Below are 21,538 nucleotides of genomic sequence, written 5' to 3'. Positions count from 1 at the left end.
AGTAAATGTTTTTAAAGAGAGACCCTCAAACTGAGTAAGGCATACAAAGAAGACATAAAGTATCTTGACAGAGAACAGGTTCAAACTAAGGGCTACATCTCTCAACACAAGTAATGTGGCTTCAGATGAATTTTCTGAGCACCCCTATACACGTGCCAGAGTGCTCTAATTTGCACTACTGCAATTGGTGTCAAAAGGCTAAAACAGAGGGACAATATGCATAATGATGCCAGCCTCACTAGTCCTTCCTGCAATATACCAGCATCAAGTGAGAAGGACAGAACAAAACCCGATTTGCTTGGCCTGTAAAATGATTGTTGTGCTTGTGGGGGTTTTTTTGTTTTTTTTTTGTTTGTTTGTTTTGTTTTTTTTTTAAAACACTGAGATGCAGTAGAAGAATGTGAAGAAGAGAATATGGTACCCCAGGGCATAATCCATTTATACTTCCTCAGTGTTCCCTCATTCATGGCCTTTTAAGTATTTATGAGTGCTGGAAATCATCCGGTCAGATGATTTTGGAGAGTGGCTGCTGCCTGTTAAAACCAGTGTTTTATCCAAAACACTTCAGGGAGGAACCTAACCAGGGAGCTCCTGGTGCTCTGTCCTAGCACATCTCTCTCTCCATAACAGTGTTCAGTGGCTTGGTGGCCAAGTTTAATTAGCAGGGAAGCTGCATTTGAAACGTTCTGCTCTGGGCAACTGACGTCACCCTGCTGTCAATGAGAATTACTGAGCAGAGCTTCTGACACAGCAAGGAAGGGGGTGGGTAAATTCATGGGGCATGACTGTTAACAAAAACGAAGGCAGATGGCATCCTGACTTAAATTAAAAGAATGATGAGGGTTCAAGGGCTGCAAAAAATGCCTGTAACTGCATTTATCCTAGCAACCTGGCTGAAGAGCTGGGATTCCCATCACACCATCCCCTAAAAACAATTGCTGCACATCATCTGTGTCTTTATGGCTTCTTTGGGACTCTGGAAGGGATTCTGTCTTTGATTCCTTCTCTTCGCACTGTATACTATACTCTTGCATAATATCACCTACAAATACAAATTCGAGCACATTTCCTAGACAGGTAATAAATATTTATCTACCTTCCTTTTCCAGATCTTCCTCCTGTCCAGTATAAAGATCTCACTACCTCTGTCATATGTTCAGTTCAAACTAACACGGCTAAGATGGATGTCTTGATCCCTCACCCCCTAGTCTTAACTCTCTGTTGTCATCATTCGTTACTGTCATCATTCTGCCATTTGTTCAGAACTGTACATTGGCTTTTGGTTTCAATCTGGACTGCTCTGTAAGGCTGGCACATTGTTAAAGCAGTGGATTCTGATTTATTAGAAATTCTAAAATCTGGATTTTTTTCAAAAAGATACAATTTATTTCGGGCACAGTTACTGAAACAAAAATACTGATAAAAGTCTAATGGAATGCATTATGTAGGTCAGACTAGAGAGTTGCGATGGTCTTTCCTGGCCATAAAAATCTTTTAAGATACCATTTTTCCCAGCCATACACATGATTGTTGCTTGTTTAGGCAGCCTCCTTGTCTCAGATTTTGATTCATGAATTTTGCCCTCTTCTGCTTTTTCAGAATGCTGCCTTTCAGATAATTTTTTGAGCCCATTGCTTTGTCCATGGCACCCCTTTCACAAACTCCTACTTTTCTTTACACCAAACTCTTTCTCTTCTTTCACGTTTTTTTTCTGCAGGGGCTCTGCCTATTTTTTTCAAAGCAATGAGTTAAAAAAGCATACATTCCTAATGATAAACTTAAATAAATATAAAACTACCTCAGAGAGGGATTACGAGAAATGTTAATATTTTGAGCAACAAATGCGTATTAAAAAAAGCAGTATATCTCATTATTTAAAAATATGGTCGAAAGCTTGCACTCTTCTTTCATGTAACTTCTCATTTGCTGCTTTGGATGTTCTTCTTGATAAAGGCTGCAGGATTTGTTTCAATAACAAAATGCTAAACTCAGAAAGCTTTCTGAAATAAAGAGGTTTGTGTAACTCCACCCTTCTGTGAATGAACGAAAATGACTATAGGTTGGCAGAAAGCCCAGTTAATTAAACTGTTAATTAAAAAAAATGTAAGAAAATGCACTCTGCCAGGAAATAGAAGCCTATTCGTTACTTGCTGTAGCATGACCAGAGTAATAATATTTTAGAAAGCATGCATGCTAACAAGGAAAAAAGAGTACCTTTCTCAGCTACAGACAGGTTGGGATCACTGCAAGGTTTGCATGGCCCAATCATTTGCTGGATCAAGGCGCGCTGGAAATTTGGAGGCTAAGGGAGAAGAAAGTTAGCAAAGTAAAGTTAAAAAAAAAAACAACAGACCAGCTGGTGCAGAACCCTAGGGCTTTCTGTTCATTTTTTTTTAAGCAAAGAAAGTTTTTTAACTAAAAAAATTAATGGGAACCTTAGGCTGCATCTACATTAGCAAGTACTGCAGTGCAATACTAGTGGATCTCTAGAGTGTAACAGTGCTGAGGACCCACAATTCATGCTGCTTGTGTTCTCTGGAGGAGTTATTTCAAACTAGCTTTAGCCTGGTCTTTTGCCCATTATCAGCTCGACTGCATCATGTGCCCTTCTGGAGTTTACCTTTTGCTTTGGTTTCATTTGAAAGAATTGAGTTTGCATGCTCCGAGACAGTTACCTTATGTGAACTGATGTGCAATAAGTGGGCACGATCAGGAGATTCCCTTCAAACGGATGCCAGGGCCAGATTAAAATGCTTACATGTAGGCACACCCTGAATTTTTCAATTTGTCCAGAGAAAGTAGTAGATATGGGTACAGATTTGTTTGGAGACCCTGTATCAGTATATTATTACTTCAGCCTCTCGTGGTTTTTGATACCTCTGGAAATCACCATAAAGCTATTTAGAATCAACTTTGAGGCTAGAATGCAGGATGGCTATGGTTCTAGAAAAATGAAAAAATGAAATGGTATGACTGCTTGCAGTAGACCAGGGCTCACGCGATAAAGTTGGGAAGTAAGAGTCCATTTTCACAGGGCATATCTGCAATTTTAACAGTCATTACAATTTGTATCACTTGACTATCAAAGTGGGTGGCTCTAGGGGGCGATTAATATGAGAAGTTCTGTGTTGCCTCTGAAAATGATCCTAAGTAAGTTGCTGTGCTTTCCAAAAATAAAATGTGAAGCTTTAAGGTGGTCAAAAATAGTAAAAATAAAGTTACCATTTCAGGTGGTTGAACTGACATAAACGAAATTAGATCTGCTACCTGTCCATTTTCCATGATAGCTGTGGGATACATGGCACTGCTAGGTCGGTCCCGATGGGTTGGCAGCAACATCATCATCTCCCGAGAGTGCCGGTACTTATCTGGTAGAGAGGGAGAGCCTGTAAACAAGTGAGAATAATCACGTACACATGACAAACAACAGCCATGTCTCCGCATGCCCAGTGATCTAGTCCTCCTTTGCAATTTGTTCAGACGGATGATCTTACAGGACTCAAGAAAACATGGTGCTGAGCCCACTAAGCAGCTAACTGTTGGTGGGGTGCATAGGATGAAATAAGAACTGGCTTGTTATATACAATTAAGGACATAACTATGTAAGGTGTATAAGATGTATGCATCCCTAGTTGTATGTTGCAAAGTGCTTCCTCTTCAAACAAAAAAAAGTGGGCATCTGTGTGGAATTAGCTGCAGCTGTGCTGTATGGTGCCTAACGCTCCCTTGCCCCATAAAGTATTGTAGAGTTATAGAAATGCCATAAAATTGTGCATTTTAGGACTGACTGGGGAAGAAAGGGATAAAAGCTTAATATACACCATTCAGTTAAAGCAGGAAGCTATGGGAAGCTACTTCATTCCTCAGTTCTGGTAGAGATAGTCTGAGGTGTTGCCATTTAGTTGGTGATACCTTGGTTAGCTTCATCTTTGTTAAAGCAAACCAAAACCCAATAATAAACAGAATTTTCTATAAATGTGGGTGGCACTTTGCTTATAATCCTGCTGGGCAGTGTATGATTACTACTGAGTGTGTTGGTATACTGACCCATTTTATGACAACAGAAAATTTACCAATGCTTAGAGTTATATAGTAGGAATATGCTTCACTCAACTATTAGTTATCTGTATAGTTGTCATTTAAGATATTGGGGTATTTAATGTAAACAGCTTCCTGGTGCATGGAATTATTTGGGACTCATGTCCTTCAAGATGAGTGCCACATAACAATATGCCTTCTGATATGCAACAGCTGACAATGGATTTGCCAGAAGAATGATTCTCATTAATGACTTCCTAAAGTCTGATACTACTGATACACGCATCCCTTGGGATGCACAGTATTAGGCAGGAATTGATGTTCTGAAGCTGCTGGAGTGAGCTTTAATTTGCACTGATTATTTCATTGCGTCACAAACACGCACTTAACAGATGGCAGCACACAGCGCATTACAGAGCCATGCCGGCTTTTGGGGAATACATGCCCCCTTTTGCAGACTTTCCACAACCACACACATTACCTGAACAGCACTCCAACGTATGAGCAAAGGCATTGGTGCTGGTTAATGCAGCTTTTACCCCAGCAAAAGCAAACATGCAGTTTTTGGGACTGATATTCAGCACACAGTGGAAGGAACAATGTGTCCAGCAGAATGCAGGAGGATAAGGTCCTACAATTGCAACAATTCCATCGGGGTGGCAGATCCCAGATTAATCTACACCCCAAACCCGACATGAACAGCCGCAGAGTATCTGCATTCTAGTTCCGAACTCATTTTCTCCCCAGACATAAAACAGAAACATAATTAGACAACATTATTTGCTCTTATATACAACATCAGCTTGGAAAACACAGTGTTAACGCTTTATGCTGAGTCTCTTTTACTCACACATCACAGATAGTCCTGTTTCTGCATGACAAACGTAAGGATGCTGAACTTTTAGGCGTGCCCAGAACTGCATCACAGCACAACCTAGACTGTAAACTTTTCCCTTTTATTTATCTTGTCATCCTTGTTCTTTTATATCCAAGATGCAAACCACCTCTGTGTGCCATCAGTTCATATGGGATTATAGTTTCCACAGACCTTGCACTGCATGACCTGAAAAATCCCACATGCGCTAAATATGGTGGCAGAGTCTAGTTTACAAAACAGCTCTTCTGTTTGGTACCCTAAATTTGTAAAGAACTATGGCTATAAAGATTGTAACAGATTATGCCAAGTGTCCAGTCTGCAAACAAAATTAAGTACTGATACTTCTGAGTTGTGGGCCACAAGAAGAGTGGCCATAACTGCAGCTTTTATTAATAATCAGACCTGCTTCTTTGGACAGATAGAGAGCACAATCACCATGGCTCCTTTCAGGGACTGGCAAAGTGAAAAAGAGCTTTAAAAAGCTTCCAGAGCAGCCAGTGGCCCTAAAAAATGCTGCAGCATGTATCAGGGCTTATTCCTTTTAGCTTGTAGCTTGGTACACTTGATGTGTGCAGCACTCTATGTACTATTAATGAGAAAGGAAAACCTACGCTGAAGCCAGAGGTAGTTTTTCTTTTTTAATTATGAGAATGTTAATCCGCTTGTCATAAGTACTAATTTTAAGGAATGAAACTGAAAATTAATGTAGTTAAATTCCAAACAATGAATCTTCTCTCCTGATTCATGATTTTCATTACTGTTATGAAAACAGTTTGCTCCTGAACCAAATCATAACTTTTTTGCTTTAAGAAGGAAGTTTTTAACGTAAGTATATAGGTTCTTGCAAAGTGCTGAATAAGACACCAGGACTCATTTTCTACACCTTAAAAAGGGGCCTGTGTTGAGGAAGCAGTAGGGCTGCCTTAAGAGGTGAGTCATCAAGTGTCAAGTGGGAGTTACTTTTAGAGTGCATGGAGGAGTCCCAACCATATTTTATATGAAATCACTGAAAAAAACCTAAGCCGCTCCTAGCTCTTTCCAGGCCTTTTTGTGTTACAGTTTCTGCTTAACGAACATCAGCTTACATAATCTTTTAACTCAAGTAAGGTTAGAGCAGTGCCTCATGAGTCACCTCAAATGAAGCCAAAACAAACTCTGAATTTCTTAGTGATCCTCCATACAACAACAGTGTTGCTTTCTTGATAGGGAAGAAGCTACACAATGGTCAAGCCAGGTGAAAACTGAAAGATGCATGCTTGTTAACCTGAAAAATAGAGTAACCAGTAATGTCTTTATCGTTAGCACAGAGTTAGAAAATTCTTACTGTATTCTGATTACAATTCTATTTAAGGCTTTTGCTCTAACTTGTGTATATTGTAACTAGTGTTAGGTTTGCTGCTTTAATGTGCTGTTCAGTGATAGAATCAAATGATTAATTTACTGTCTTTTTTACTGACTATCCTTTAAAAATTTTTTTGGATTAAAGGCATTATTGTTTTCTTTGGACAAGCCAAATAATTTGCTTGTGTTGCTGTTTTAAACATCAATGAAAGGGTAATTTTTTGGAAGTGGAGAACTGCAAGCATGATTTAAAATTCCTGCTGATACAAATGGCCATGGCTTCCCTTGGTCACTAATGGAACTAATCTATGTTATAAAGATACCTGCCTCTTCAGAACAGTGCTAGTAGCTGAGCTCCAGAAAGGACTCTGCAGTTAAACAGAGAAGGTAGTATAAGTATCTGGATAACGGGATAGTGGTTTTTCACCTCTACATTAATGTTTGAATCCATAAGAGAAGCATTTAAACATCTGACAAAAACCTAGAAATCCTAGATAACAATGCTCAGGTTAAAGCCACAGGTGACAAAGATGCTAAGTTGATAAATTTAGGTGGTGTGTACGAAATGAATTGTTGGCCTTCATATACTTCCCATCTGAAAAGTGGTTAACTGCAGCATCGTGACTATCGTAGCTTTGTTGGCAGTCTCAGCAGAAAGGCCAGGGATTGGATGGGTCATGGTGACTGAACTATCCTCTCACCTCTAGAGGTGGTCCCTCCAGGACAGAGATGAGGCACATTGGTGGGGGCAGCGTGGGGAAGCTTGCATGGCTGCCGCCCATGCTGTATCTGTTCTGTGGATAAATAGAGGGCTTCAGCCTCCAGTGTTGTCAATCCAGCACCTTTCACCAGCACTAAATTAAAAAGAATATAAATAAATACCAAAAAAAAAAAAAAAAAAAAGGATAGAGGTGCATTGGCAGAGCTGCACATGTAATGTTTGTGAAGTACCTTGCTCCAGCCAGTGATACTGGTCTCTCATTTTCACAAGCATCAAATTCACCCAATTAAAAAACAAAACAAAAAGAAAAATCACCAAGGAGAAAAACAAAGCTGTATTACCACAGTGGAACTTAAATGTAAGGGCTTTTCTCATTACAAACAACTCCATTCCAGACAGCGGTGTTGTAATAACCAGAACTGTGACTTGCACACTGTGAAACACAGAGAGCACCTGGGACTTTACTAGAAGTGAAATCCCATAATCAGCGGGTAATGTCTGAATGCTGTGGTCACCTAACTTAAAAGTGAACAAAACTAGCAGAGAAGAAATGTTGTATCATAGGCTGTCAAAACGTGTTACTAAGAGTGAAGAATAAAATAGATATATATATTGAAGTATTTTTCAAAATCATTACTTCTCTTATTGTTTCCTCATTTCTGGTCATTTACACTGTCTAGTTCTCATCTCTGGGAGGTGCTGTTGGCTCATCCATCAGCACTATACCCTTTGTGGCATTTATCACTTTGGTTTCTAAGCAACAGCGAAGAATACAGTAAAGAGGGAAGTTGGTGATGCTGTGAAGTCATCAAGCTCAGAAAGAGTGTCACAGCCTGTCACTGCAAGCACTGGACTTTTAAAGTGGAAAATAGCCTGAAAGACTATGAGCACCAAAACCCCTCAGATCCCCCAAAAGATTCAGACCTCACATGCCAGCTGAGGCAAATCCATTTAAGGATGTCTTCCTGACATGACAGCCCTGTACTTAGTTCCATCTTCCCTTTCCCATTATGCTAGTTTCATCTGGTTACTTTACTATTTGAATTGTCATTATCTTCCTTCCAGCCCTTGGTGTAATAAGTGAAGCTATTTGCCTTTATTTGAAGATGTCCACTTCTCACCTTCCTGCTCCATCTGATCCTTCATGTAAATCACTTTGATGCATCTGTGTCATAACAACAGCCAGTCAATTAAGATTTTAGTGCAAGATTGAGCAAAAAAACCCCCAAGCTGGCCCAAGGGAAAGGGCCCTTCTCTGTATTCTCTGTCCATAAGGAGACATAGAGTTCCCCTGTATGGGAAAACAGGCTAAGAATTAAATTATCAGCTTCTATCTCTGACTATATCCTGGACACCTCCTTCAGATGCCTGTGAAAAGCAGTGTAGAAATTTGTGAACCTGCAATGGAGAATCCAAAATGAGAGGGGAAAAAAACCAAAAACAACTTTAATAAAGTCACCAAAGTCAGGAGATTGCATGGAGCGGTTTTACTTCAGCTCTGAGGCTTGGGAAGAAAATGATTAGCAGTATCAAGACCAGCTACTGTAACAGCAAAGGCAATATAAGTACCCTTAGAGTCTGTTTTTACATTTTTCCTTTCTTCAAGAATTTCCCATCAGGGAAGCCCTTCTTTAGCTCTAGTACTTAAAATTCATACCTTTCAACATTCATTGTACACATCTGCTTTTGTATACATACATTTCTGCTAAACTGCCTCAAGTTCTTTTTTGTGCCATAATTTCACTAAATGTGTAAAATGATTTTTTTGCCTTTGTCTTCATGATCTCTCTCTTAAGTACTGTACCAAACACTATTCTTGTTTCCCTCTAGATTGCCTGCCACAATTTTGTGGCAGAACAATGGAAATCATTATGAAATTCAACTGCCTGAAACCAGCATGTGTTAGAGATACATTCCAAATACTGCTGGAAAAAATGATTAAATCAATTTCTGGAGAATGAAAAACATTTTTTAATAAATAATTTTTGAAGAGGCATTTACAGCTCCAAAAGAGAAACAGTGGTATATTTCAGTGTAGGTGATCTTTCACCAATAAGTCAACAGGGTTGCCAGTTTAGGGGATGCCTGCAGGTCCAGTTAACCCTTCATTTGGGCCCATCCATTCTTACCTCGAGCACTGGAAGGGGCAGAGTTAATCATCTGGGATGGTGCCGAATGAGTAGAGCTCAGGCTTGAGGTGGAAGGGCTAGCCTGGGACGAGGATAAAACAGAGAGGTTGGTGACTGAGCCTTGGTACCTGGAGTTAGGGTAAACAAGCTGCAGGAGGCAGAGAAATCATCAAGAGAGAACTGAGCAAGTCAGTGCATTAGATATTTACCTGTCTCAGATCACTCAGTGTAGCCTCTGTCTAGGAAACAGCTTCAGTGCAGGCCACTATTAACGTCCACTCAGGACTGTGGGAGTGATTTCACCGTCCCACAAACCAAGAGCCATACTAACTGCATATGTTGAACAGGTCAGATAAGTAACGTGCCAACTAAAATCTCACTTTCTGAAACCAAAAGTATGATCTTGGACCACAGTGTCAACTTTCACTGTACAAATACAGAAGATTCTTCCCAAAGTGAACCTAGCTGAATTACTCTGTCATCTTTCTTGAACGATGTTAGATTCTACCTATTCGGTTCTTTGAGAAAAATACCACAGGACAGATCCAAGCACGTGCTTAGGTAAAGTGTACTCCTCCTAAACATAACCCTCCAGAGCACCTTCAGTGCTGTTTCTAACAACTGCTCCTGGCTGTGCTAGAGCTGTACCTGCATGTGGTACATATCCTCAGCAGTCTCCCCCACAGAACTGTCTGTTAGGATAACCAGGTTTCCTGTTTCACTGGAGGTGTGGGACGACAGAGAGGACGATGAGTGTCGGACTGAACCAAGCAAGTTCAGTGGGCTGGAAAAAAAAACCAGAGACAGAACAGGGGCATAATTATTTTTTGAACCTGTGTTTTAATTTGTGAAGCCTGATTTTTGCCACACTAGTAAGTACCTACAGTTACCTACTGCTTTAGGTCACCTCTAGATGTCAAACACTTTTGAAAAATCAGGCCAAATAAGCTTAAACAAATCCATAACTGTGAGTAAATATGAAACAAGTGACAATAAGGTTACATGTAAGACGACTTAGTATGTAGGATGTAGAATTTCAGAATCCAAAGCCGGGTTAACATCACATCATGACACTGGGTGCCTATTTGTTTTGTTTATAACAGAACATTCTGAACCCATTCTCATTTTTAACGCTGAAGTATGATGAGTGGGAGCAGCTTAAAAAAAAACATTCCAAAGGAAGCCAAGCATGAGACACACAGGTCAAAGTAGGGTTTTCCTTATTGCATCTGTTGGGCCTCAGCCTTACAGTTCAAGGCAACTTTGTAGCTGACAGTAAATTGATACAGTCCAGCTGGTGTGCAGGCTGCATGCTGATCTCACTCAAAATTAATTTTTATTTTGTCACTCTGAATCACATACACAAATAGATATTTTGTACACTATAGAATCTCCCTAGTTTGCCCTAAGAACTAAAAAAGGCTTTACAAAGTGAGAAATTTTGAGCAAAAGATGTTATCACCCAGACACCAACTGTCAACTGCGAAGCCACTGAAGTAGTATAAGAGCTACTCAGTTTTAATAGTAAAGAGAATGTCACCATCCTGGACTCACATACTCAAGACCAAGCTTCCACAGCTTTTCATGCCGGGCTTTAAAAACAGCTGAGCTATGTAGACCCACCAAGAGAAATAAACACGGAAGGACAGTTAAAATTTCATAACTTCAGTGACATTTCTGTCACTGTTTTTCATACTGGCATGGATATGTACAGTTTCAAATAAGCAATTCTAGCTGGATACAAAACCACTGTTTAGCCCTGAAAATCACAATTTTTATCCTCAATCATGATCTTAGTTTTTATAGATGGGTATTCAGTTTGAATAAGCATCCACATTTTCAGATGTTACTGTGAAGGCTCAGCCATGTTTTGGTATTCTGATCAAAACACCTTGGCAGCCTTTCTTATATCTAGGATCTGATTTGATCAGAATTATAAAAAACAATGATGTGAACATTTTTTTTTTTTTTTGATCCTTAAAAATGAGTCCATATTGAGTTGGGTTCTACAACAAGCAATAAAACTTTCCTTTGATGGTAGATAAGGACCCATTTATTTGCTGTTTGCATAAGAGAAGTAGGAGAAGTTGGAACCTCCAAAGTCAGATTGAATATGGAGATCTGAGTGGCAGATGTGTGTTTCTGCCTCTACAGCAAGTAAAGTGATGGAGTAACACCTGGAGGTGTTCAGCATTTGCTGCAAATTGGTTTTCTCAACTTTTTGATTCCAATCCTCAAACTTTAATAATTAGCACTGAATGAAGACAAAAGGCTCTCTGCCAGAACTCATCCTGCTCCTCTTACAGTACTGTTAACCACTTCTTAGATCCTTGAATCTTAATGCCACAGTGTGCAGACATCCTAGATATTTCGGTAGAAAAAAATAGGGTACCTGTGTCGATGCATCAGCTTTATGCTCTCTGGGCTCATAGGTCCATGCGAAACCAGAACATTGCTGCGTGGTGTACTAGTGCCAGAACAGGCTGGACTCAGCTTATCCAAACCAGGTAACTCCTGCAAAGGCAACATACTTTAGCTAAATTGGTCACAGAAGATTACAAGCTTTCTTCTCAGGAAAATCCTGATCTGATTCAATGTTCTCTACAGTTATCCTGCATTTCCACAGGATAAAGAGCTTCAGTGCTTTACAACCCCATTCCCTGCTTATTTCCAATGACATTTTCTAGCCACTATTTCAGGAAATTGGGTGGAAAATAGACGCATAGTGTGGCCCAAATTACAGCCACCTACATTTTTCAAAAAAGAGACTCAAAAATACAGATCTTGTCCAAACTTTCAGGAAAGGCAGTGAACTCAAACTGGCAACTGCGACCTGTATGGATCTCATGTGCTTTAAAAAAGGAAGGCCATATTTTAAAATTCTGGTGCTGTTACTTCTGGCCATCCTTGCATAGTGTTCACTCCTAAATATGGAGGAAAAAGCCTTCAAGTTAGAAGTGCTAACACACATATTTCAAATAATTCTTTTACATTATAGAAAGATATCCTTTAGTTTGGTTGTGGTAATGTTCAAGATAGTGTCTAGGTATCCATAAAGATTTCACTATACCAGGAATAGGAGAATGCACTGCAAATTTCTGAGACCCACCTGGCAAAGATGTCTCAAGTATAATTGTCTCAGAATACCAATGTACAGCAGTGCACATATAGAAGGAAAGACATGATTCCTAGAGGATGATATTTGTACTTCTGGTATATAACGGGTGGTGTGAACCATGCTCTGGAGGCAGTTCCGTTGACTGTATAGGAACTATAGACCCATAATAGTGCATGTCCTCATCACCAGAGTTGGATGCCTAAAGTAACTAACAGGAATTTCTGTCACTGTTTATATAAAAACACTTCTGGAGGACCTAATCCATGTCATGCTACTTCAAATTACGGCAGTTCTTTCAAAGAGCTCAATACCTAACAATTTCTGTTAATCTTTCTTCCTCTGTTTTACATAATTTTCTGCTATGTAAGACAGTAACTGAAAATTAAGCTTTACAATTGTTTTGTGATACAACAAAGAACATACAAATATTAATTCTAGTTTAAATTAAAGGCTAAGTTAACATATTTACTAGGACTTCCTTCTTGCACAAAAATCAAGAATTCTTTTGGTAATTTGGCAATCCAGTAGATTCAATCAATGTTGTATCAGCCCAGATCTTTTGTGAACCTTACTGCAACTGATAGAAGTTTAATCATAACTCTGAAAAATTCAAAATGGAAAAATGACTGTCAGCTTACATGGTACAGACTGGATCGCATCATCTGGAATTGGTCTATCAGTTTCTTATGCAGGGGACGCATTTCTGGGTGTACAAATTTCTCATGGACTGCCAGACCCACTCCTAAGACATGTACCTGTTAAAAAGAAAACATAACATCACAAACCTAACTAAAATCGTGTCTAAGAGACAGAATAGAAGCCTGTCCTGCAGTTCTGTCAGTGTGCAAGAAAGTACTGTAAAATATGCCACAGTTCATTTACAAGGCTGCTGATAATTAAAAAAGCCTAGGAGACCTGGCAAATTCATAGTACTTTAACAAGTACTTTTAAGTGTGAGACAAGTACATTTATGTCACGTTGGATTACTTTTGTTAAGAGATAACTGTAAAAAATTACCAGATTGATTCTCTTCTCCAGAGTGAACAGCATTACATCCTCACACAGATAATGCGTTTTGACAAAATTCCTTCCACCCAGTGTCAAAGAAGGGGTCAAAATTGCCAACAGACATTACTAAAAGGAGTTTCTGATAATGCAGCCGAACAGTGGCAGTGTGGCATGCATAGTCACTCTTTCTTTGCTCATTATTTATTTTTAAAGGTCACTTTTTCAAATGTCAAACATATATATTAGTGATTGAATGAGATTATATAAGCTCTCAGATGAAAGAAAATAGTAATGATAGCAGGCTTAAGATGTATATAATTCCCTACACGATCCAAAGTCTGTACAAACAATGACTAATTAATCTTCAAACATTCTCTTGAGGATTGAAGGGAGATAACCACTATCTTTATTTTACAGATGGGAAATCTGAAATGCAGTTAAGTGATTTGTTGAAGAAACAGGCCTAGTAGCTCTGCTCAGACTTGGACACATTGTTTAATGGAGTATATCTTGCCAAACTTTCAGTTAAGAGGGATGTGATTTGCTGATTTCACTCCCATCAAAGCATCCAGCTAGCTTTATCTATCAAGATGTTTCATGGAAAAATAAAACTGCAGATAATATAAATAGGCATTAAGTTTTCCCATGTAGCTCTGCCAGTTTAGTCCCAAGCCTGACCTGTCCTGTCTCTGATTATCTTTGAAGTTTTCTGGGAGGACATAATTCAAAATGTCAAAAATGAATGGCAGACTTGAAATGTGGCAAGATGTCTACTGGATAATAAACAGAGACAACAAAATTAATGTACTTTCAGCTGAGTTTCACCTCATGTCCCATAAGGTGAATGGCCTGTTCATAAACTCATTGGCTGTCTCCCCCCTGTTTTTTGTTTAAATGTACTTTAGGTCTTCTGTACCAAAATTCTTTGCTTCTGAATGGATCAGTTGGACCTGATACGTTTAGACTGACTGCTGATGAATCCAGACACTGTAGCAATGTCCTTTTGCATCTGAAAAAAGTACCTGTTCCTGCATGAGTTCCTTGAGCTGTGTGATCTTCTCTGCATCTCCAGGGTGCTTTGTGATATAATCTTTATCAAAAAAGGCCTACAGGAAAAGAAAAAAAAAAAAGCCTTCTGCTTACTGGAAGATATTTCATTGTAACTGGTGTCAAAGGATGAGAGGAAAAGGTTCAAAAATCTTTGGAAAACTAAATATATTAAGCTAAAGGCAGCAGCTCAATTTTATTACATTTAGCACTCTAGGATCCAGGTAAAGCTACAATACAGTTTTAGTAACCTAGATGATTCTGTTGAATCATGAATCCCACCAAGTTTCCCCATACGATAGTGATGAGCAATACCACTAAGCCTTGTATCATCCAGTTATTTGAATTTTATATAGTTTCATCCACGTAAGTGCCTAAAGTTAAAGGAATTAAGCGAGTAAAGTGATAACTAATGTAAAGCATGAAGAGCATTCTCTTCACAGCTCTGTAGGGAAGATGTGTCCCACACCCCTGGACTGCTGATGCCATTCTTCAGTATTTCACCCTAGACTTACCTTCTGCAATGTGGAGTTTAAGTAACAGCTTGCCAAAGATTATGACAGATAACATACTGCATATAAGATGATTTTAGGGTTACAATGAGTCTGAAATTAGGCTAGCAAAGATAATGGTTGAGTAGCACGAATTAGTGCCTTTCCCTGATTACAGGCCCAGTCAGTCTCAATTACCATGAGTCCCACTGCCTCTATTGCAAAATGGATTTATAATGTAAGCAGTATAAAAAAATCTGTTTCACTCTTTTACTTGCCAATTGAGGATTTCCAGGTAAGCCAAGTTTCATTCTTGAGAAACCCGACTGCCAACTGTACCTACTTCAATGCGATATCCCGACTCCAGCTTTCGATCCTCCTGTTGACATGTGGCTAGGCAAGCACTGATGCAGAATAACCAAGTAGGGGTTTTAACCTCACATCTAGATAACGCGCATGAAAATTTCTTATCTTATTAAGTCATACTCTCTTTGAAATAGAAATGGAAATAAAATTGAAAAAAGGTGATACTAAATTCAGAAGCAGAGCCTGTCTTACCTCCTGGTATCGTGCAATTCCCCCATTAACAGCTGCATCAATCACTCCATTCAGACACATGCTGAGAAGATTAATGTTACCATGCATTTGTTTATGCTGGTACTGGCTTATCAGTGTTCTCAGCTCCTGGTTTTTGTTCTCAACCACTTGAATGGCATTTTCCAAAGGACTTACTTCAACCTCAAAGGCAATAAAATATACTTTAATTCCATGGACACTTCACTGAGATTTATTATCTTCCTTGTAAGGAGATGATACTCTAGGATTGTTCAGTGATCTCTCAGTTTTTACTGCTTTGTAGAAAATTAGCTACATTAACAAACTTTACTGTTGGCAATGCTGTATTTCAGGTCACTGAGTTGCGATAACTTCTTTCTGTATACTGAAGACATGGCAACAATGCAATTATTCCATCTTTTTGGCACTGTCTCCATTATACTGTCATGTTCCCTCACATAATTCCCCTGCTTACATTCAGCAATTATTTAGACTCGGTGGTGGAAAACGGACATACTTAATCATTGGTAAACTTCATCATTTTACACTGCAAGATTTAAGTTGCCTATTCCATGTCCTCAGTAACTCATGATTTCAAACCCCAGTTACAGGAACTATGAATGTTACCAGTTCTCTTCTCTCCACTTCAAACCAACGAGAGATCCCAGGCAAACTGTGAGTCAGGGTCAGAGTGGTACGTTCAATCCACAAGCTCTGCAAAGAGTAATTGAGGATGTGAGGTACACAGTGACTCACAGTCACATCATCTGTACTCTTACTACAGGTGCTAAGGGGCTAAAGTTCAGAAAAGAATATATTAACGTCCCAAGCATTAACTTACTTTGCAGAATGTCATGCTGAAAGTCACTTGAACAACAAACCCAGAATTCAGTATGCTCTAAAGCAGCACATTCAACATTTCTATTAGTTTTTAAAGGTTGACCACCAGTTCTGTCATGGGAACCAAGATGACATTGTGGACATATATGGCAGTAAGAAAAAAAATTGCAGCCAAACAAAAAACCCCATCCTTCCTTCAAAATGCATTTCTCCTGGCACTAAAATAACTCATCTTTAACTGGACAATGCTTTAATTAGGTCAGGTGTGTAAACATTGCACTCAGTAGCTACTTGTTATTTGAGTTACTATAGTATCTTTGGCCAACAAATCAGGATTACTTGAAAGGCTGTATCTGCATAAAATACCAAGACAGTATTCACCTTGAAGAGCTTAACACTTAAACATGGCTTATTCACTACTTCTACCTTAAATTCATTCTCCTTGTCCTTTGGGCCTTTGTGGAAGGGCCTGTCGTAGCGGAATTTCCGGATGTTGTTGACTCGGTAAAAGCTCTTTATGCGATCAGGGACACGGTCCATTTGCAGCACATCTATATTGTCTGGGATGGGAGTCACTGCATAGATCTGTAAATCTGTAAATTATGTAGTCAAAGAAAGCCACAGGACATCAAACAGGAAAGTTGTCTCTGCTGTGGGAAGAAACAGGATGGTGAATTCAGAAAGTCATCCTTCTCTCTGTTTTCTAACATTCTTTTGCAAGTGAAACAACAGAACGCCAGACTAGCACTACTAGGAGAGTCTACAGAGTTACATTACCTCACAGCCAGATTAACCAAAGAGGAAGATACCTGAGGATACAGAGGCTATGTAGTAAGACATCCAAAATACCTACAGCAGGCAAAATATCCAGTTCCTATTAATTACAGCTAGGTGCCTCATTTGTACAGGAACTTCCGTAGATCTTGATTATTTAGGTACCTAAATATCTAGCATTTCCCTTTGAAAAATTTCACCTTAGATACTTCAGCTTTGTCTACAAACGAAAGTTGCCCTAATTTCATCAATTTACAGTCCAGTTTAAACTAGTTTAACCTGTGTTACAGACAAGATCTCTGCAAGCATAAACAAACCGACCAAAATACACATACAAACAATCCCTCCATCTCTGAAAGTATCAGTGTTATATAGCAAAGAAGACTGAAAAGCACGTGTTATAAAAGACAAGTGGGAAACAGCAACCCATTTCAGATTTCACTTGCTGCCAATATCCTTATAGTTAAAGTCCTGTGCAATATCCTTGCTGTTATCACACAAGCCAAACAGCAATGTTCTCATGACTAAAATCTCCAAAAGTCTCTACAGACCCATTAAACGTTACATGGTTCAGTCCTTAAATGTATATAGCATTGTATTGGTTGCATCAAATCACAGTACAGATTACCAATGAGAAGAATGAGATTCAAAGCCTTAGGTATAAAAGGGTTCAGCAGTTTAAAAGAAAGGGAGACTGCAAAAAAAAAAAAAACCACCCCAACAAAAAACCACCCCAAAAACCTGATGCAAAAAATAAACACAATGGAAAAAACCACTCTGGAATTAATATCAGTTTCTAACAAAATATTCTCCAAGAGAAGGTATTGGGAATACTTCTGATGACACCAAATGTGCATCATGGCAACGCTGTTGGTAAAGGTGACCAAGCAGATGTGACCAAGCACAGCTATTTCCCTTACACATCAAATATGACCTGCATTACTCCCTGAATAAAAAGTGACAGTTTTCTCCAACAATACATAGCACAATGAACCAATGAATGTCTAGTGTAGACAGGTGTACGGTTTTGTCCATATCCAGCTCTACCTAAGACACTTAGGAACTGAGGTATCCAAGTTGATGACCTTTTCAATACCTTCCTCCTCTGTGCTTTACCACAGTTCCTCTAATCATAGTTTGCCCATTCACTGAAGGATACATTGGGCATCACACTGCAATATAGAGTCATCTGGGTGGTTTGGATGCTGCATTGCAATGGCTTGTGGGAACTCACTTAGCATCCTCTGCTGGAAGGCTTCCAGCCTCTCATAGTCATGACCCCGACATACATATTCTTTGTTCTGCAAGAAGGACAAGCATAAATTAGTCTTCTTAAAAGTAAGTTAACTTCTGGCTTTTATCTCACTTTAAATTTTACTGCTTCAAAACCAAATATAAATGACAATGTCAATATGCTAATGTGAGAGTAAAATGTGCATTTAACACAGCTGATATATTTTATTCCTTCCTTTTTCTTTACAATGTATTTCATCAAGAATTGATGAATAAGTAGACTATTCCACTGATCTCTCAACAGAAAGATGCCTCTGATCCATACACACGTAGCGTTCAGTCCTACTGTCTTGTCTTATTTACTTTTCAGACAACTGAAAAGGGACTATTTTTTAATTGGACTATAGTGAAACTATCAACAAAAACTTAAGACTAAGTCACCAGCTCAGCTGTTCTACACTGGGAAGGCTGCTGTCAAATACAGTTTACACCAGATGGATAAAAGTCCTGAGGATTTCATAGAACAGAGGGAGATATATGTTTATCAATTATCCTTAGAGACAAGTTGTAACAGTGTTCACACAAATCATTGTTTAATCATTACTGTATTGTCATAGCCATACAATCCACCTCTTATCATGTTGAACAGTACATCCTCAGGAACTCCCCTGTCTATAGTGGAGTAATACGGAAAAGCCTTACCAAGAATTCTCAGTGGCCACTTAGCAAATTCCCCTTTAGCCCTAAAAGCACTTTCCTCTTGATGAACAAAATTTTTTTTCTGCTAGTAATGGAAAGTTTGCATTTAGATATGCCTCTTGGGGCATTAAACCACTTGTGCAGAGTTCTTGGGTGCTTTTTGAGCCATCTCAAACTTTGAATAGTGGGATACAGGATTTCTGAAGTCCTCAGTGTCATAAAGACTGTATTCCAGTGTCTTAACCCTGTTACCACAAAACACAATTTTGATTGGTGTTAATGTCTCCTGATGCAAGACCAATCAAAGCAGGCAAATTCTGTAATTCTGGTGGTTTTAATTCTCATACACTTAACAATAACTAGAAGTACAGGGAGATTTTTCACCTTCATAGAACAAAGAATCCCAGCAAACAAGAACAGTCCCCCCCCTTCTATTTCTTGCATTTAGAAGCTGCAGTATATGCAATAATGTTTTGTTAATTGCACTGGAAAAGGGTTCTGGCTGAGCAGTTCTTGATCTTGTAGCAAAATCAAAGAGAAAGAAGCAAAACCCAATCATAAAACACAGCCAAGGAGTGCAGTTATCTTTGGCTTTGCATTTCAATTTTATGGAACAGATCTCATGTTCCAGCTGTGACATATGTCACTTTGTATGCATCAGTCACAGCAACCAATGAACTGGGAGAAAAACTGCATGATGAATCTTGACAGTTCAGTCTGTAATGCCCAAACTTTGCAGCTATTATTAAATTTGGAGTGAGTCCATGTTTGAAGGTGAATCTCTTCGTGACACTTCCTGCATTCTCTATTTTAGCTTTTGATCGCAGCAATCCACAAAACTGTAAGCCTATAAAGAAAGTTATTGTGATTCTAAAAATAGTGCCTTGAAAACACCTCAAAGCTAAATTTATTAGACTTTTCAGACAGATGCCAACACAAGATCTCAGAATGTGGGTTGCCAGGCCTTACTTGAACTTCTTGTAGGTGGAAGACATGGACAGTTTTAATTTACTTATGCAGGAAGGCTAGAAATAGATGCAGCATTCATAGAAACATGAACAATGACTTCTAGACAAAGGGTCTTCAAAATCAAAGATTGTAGAAAGAAGTGGTTATTTTCTGTCTTAAGCTATACAGCAATAGACAAAACTGAGAAAAGGCCGAAGAGTTATTTGATCACTTTAAATCCCTCCCATATCCATTTGAAAATTTTAAATCCATGTAAATCTTTTTCTTCTCTAGAATAGCTGCTTCCAATCTCTTTACTGTGTGATCCATGCTGATGTGATTGCTAATGGGCTTAGTCTGTGCTTCGCAATATGTATGCTGTATGGATCATTAGAGAGAGAAAGGAGGAGGATGACTTTTAATGAGATTGCTACATTAGTAATCTGCTATCAGAAGTACTGCTACCAAATATAATTGCAGAATTAACAAGGATTATAATTATGTACGCTCATGTTTGCTGTTAATGTCTCCAGCCAAGTATCCACATTGTTACACCGTTTTGCAAAAAGAGTAAGTGCTGTGCACTGAAAACTCGTGCAGTGTTAAACACATAGGCCATGCAGGATCCAAGATAAAACTGTAGGATTCATAATATAATAAAATAAGTTAGATTCACTGATACTACTTCAAATGTAGGAATGCTTATGTGCCATAAGGACTTCGTTGTCATTCATTTTCTGAAACATCTGTTGTTAGATATAAAAAAAGAAATTGGCAGTTTTCTCTGGAGATCTTCATGAAAGGGTAGCTACTGCTTCATGCTGCAACAGTTGTCATTTCCTCAGATTCCTCTGCAGGTGTGTTCTGCACACTGACTGAGGCTGTTACATTATGGCACTGTTCAACTTCAGCTTTAAATAACATGAAGCCTTATCCACTGGTATTTTCACCTTGATTAATTCCAACTTGTCTTTTACTTCCCCTGCTCCTGTTTCCATTAAAAGACTGTAATTAAACACCAATGTTTAAATCTTAGTTAAAGAAAAAATATTTAGTAATCAGAGGGAAATTTAAGAGTGCAATTTTCAAAATGGTACACAATTTGGCTTTTTATAGCTTCTTACTGTGTAACTCAAGAGTGGTGCCATCTCTTGTCAAACCATTTCTTTAAAGAGAACACAGAACATGCACCTCCAGTTCTTGAAAGCATGTTTTAAGTTAGTTTGTCCCGTCAAGCTAGATGGCATCTACCATCAATTTTCAGACAGCTCTTAGAGCAGTTGTCAGATTATATTCCTTCCTTGCACTGAACTAGCAACAAGATATCGTATGAACAAATATCTGTTTTAGGTTTGGTTCCTCATTAGGAAAATAAGATCATTTCACTTTTTAAATGGGTTGCAGACCCAGCTGATCCTGTATACACCAGCAGACAATAAGCTCAAAGTGAGGATGTGTCCAGAGAAGCTGCTAGGCTTTTTGTTGAAGAGAGGAAATGTTCACTTGTAGATAGCATAAGAGAGTCATCAGTCTGGTATTAGAATCATTCTGTCATGTGAGACTTTTTAAAGTGTGATAATTTGAGATGATGAAAATAAGTTGAGTAATGACCGAAACATTGCTGCGACACAGCATTTCGCTTAATATAGCGGCAATTTGTGGTGCATCTGCAGATTGTCAAAAATACACATAGGCGTGAGTCAAATTTCTGATATCTGG

The 21,538-nt window shown here is 38.8% G+C and overlaps 1 protein-coding gene across 14 annotated transcripts in view; it reads right to left on the bottom strand.

The window, feature by feature from the left end:
- The window catches only part of DOCK3 (dedicator of cytokinesis 3), a 231,799-nt gene that overhangs the window by 7,114 nt on the left and 203,147 nt on the right, over positions 1-21,538 (bottom strand). For 7 of the 14 annotated variants that reach the window (XM_069769586.1, XM_069769593.1, XM_069769588.1 and 4 more), the window contains 12 exons: positions 18,099-18,240; positions 16,592-16,758; positions 15,953-16,039; positions 15,329-15,508; positions 14,255-14,338; positions 12,863-12,979; positions 11,499-11,620; positions 9,755-9,890; positions 9,107-9,254; positions 6,958-7,110; positions 3,268-3,386; positions 2,215-2,302 (listed from right to left, as the gene is read on the bottom strand). In XM_069769586.1, the coding sequence (XP_069625687.1) occupies positions 2,215-2,302; positions 3,268-3,386; positions 6,958-7,110; positions 9,107-9,254; positions 9,755-9,890; positions 11,499-11,620; positions 12,863-12,979; positions 14,255-14,338; positions 15,329-15,508; positions 15,953-16,039; positions 16,592-16,758; positions 18,099-18,240 (1,543 nt within the window). The remainder of the gene's footprint in view (positions 1-2,214; positions 2,303-3,267; positions 3,387-6,957; positions 7,111-9,106; positions 9,255-9,754; positions 9,891-11,498; positions 11,621-12,862; positions 12,980-14,254; positions 14,339-15,328; positions 15,509-15,952; positions 16,040-16,591; positions 16,759-18,098; positions 18,241-21,538) is intronic. The other 7 variants (XM_069769594.1, XM_069769600.1, XM_069769587.1 and 4 more) reach the window with 6 other exon arrangements.

The sequence above is a fragment of the Haliaeetus albicilla genome, chromosome 24 (assembly GCF_947461875.1).
Source record: "Haliaeetus albicilla chromosome 24, bHalAlb1.1, whole genome shotgun sequence".
Lineage (NCBI taxonomy): Eukaryota > Metazoa > Chordata > Aves > Accipitriformes > Accipitridae > Haliaeetus > Haliaeetus albicilla.
This window is presented reverse-complemented; position numbering and strand designations above follow the sequence as displayed.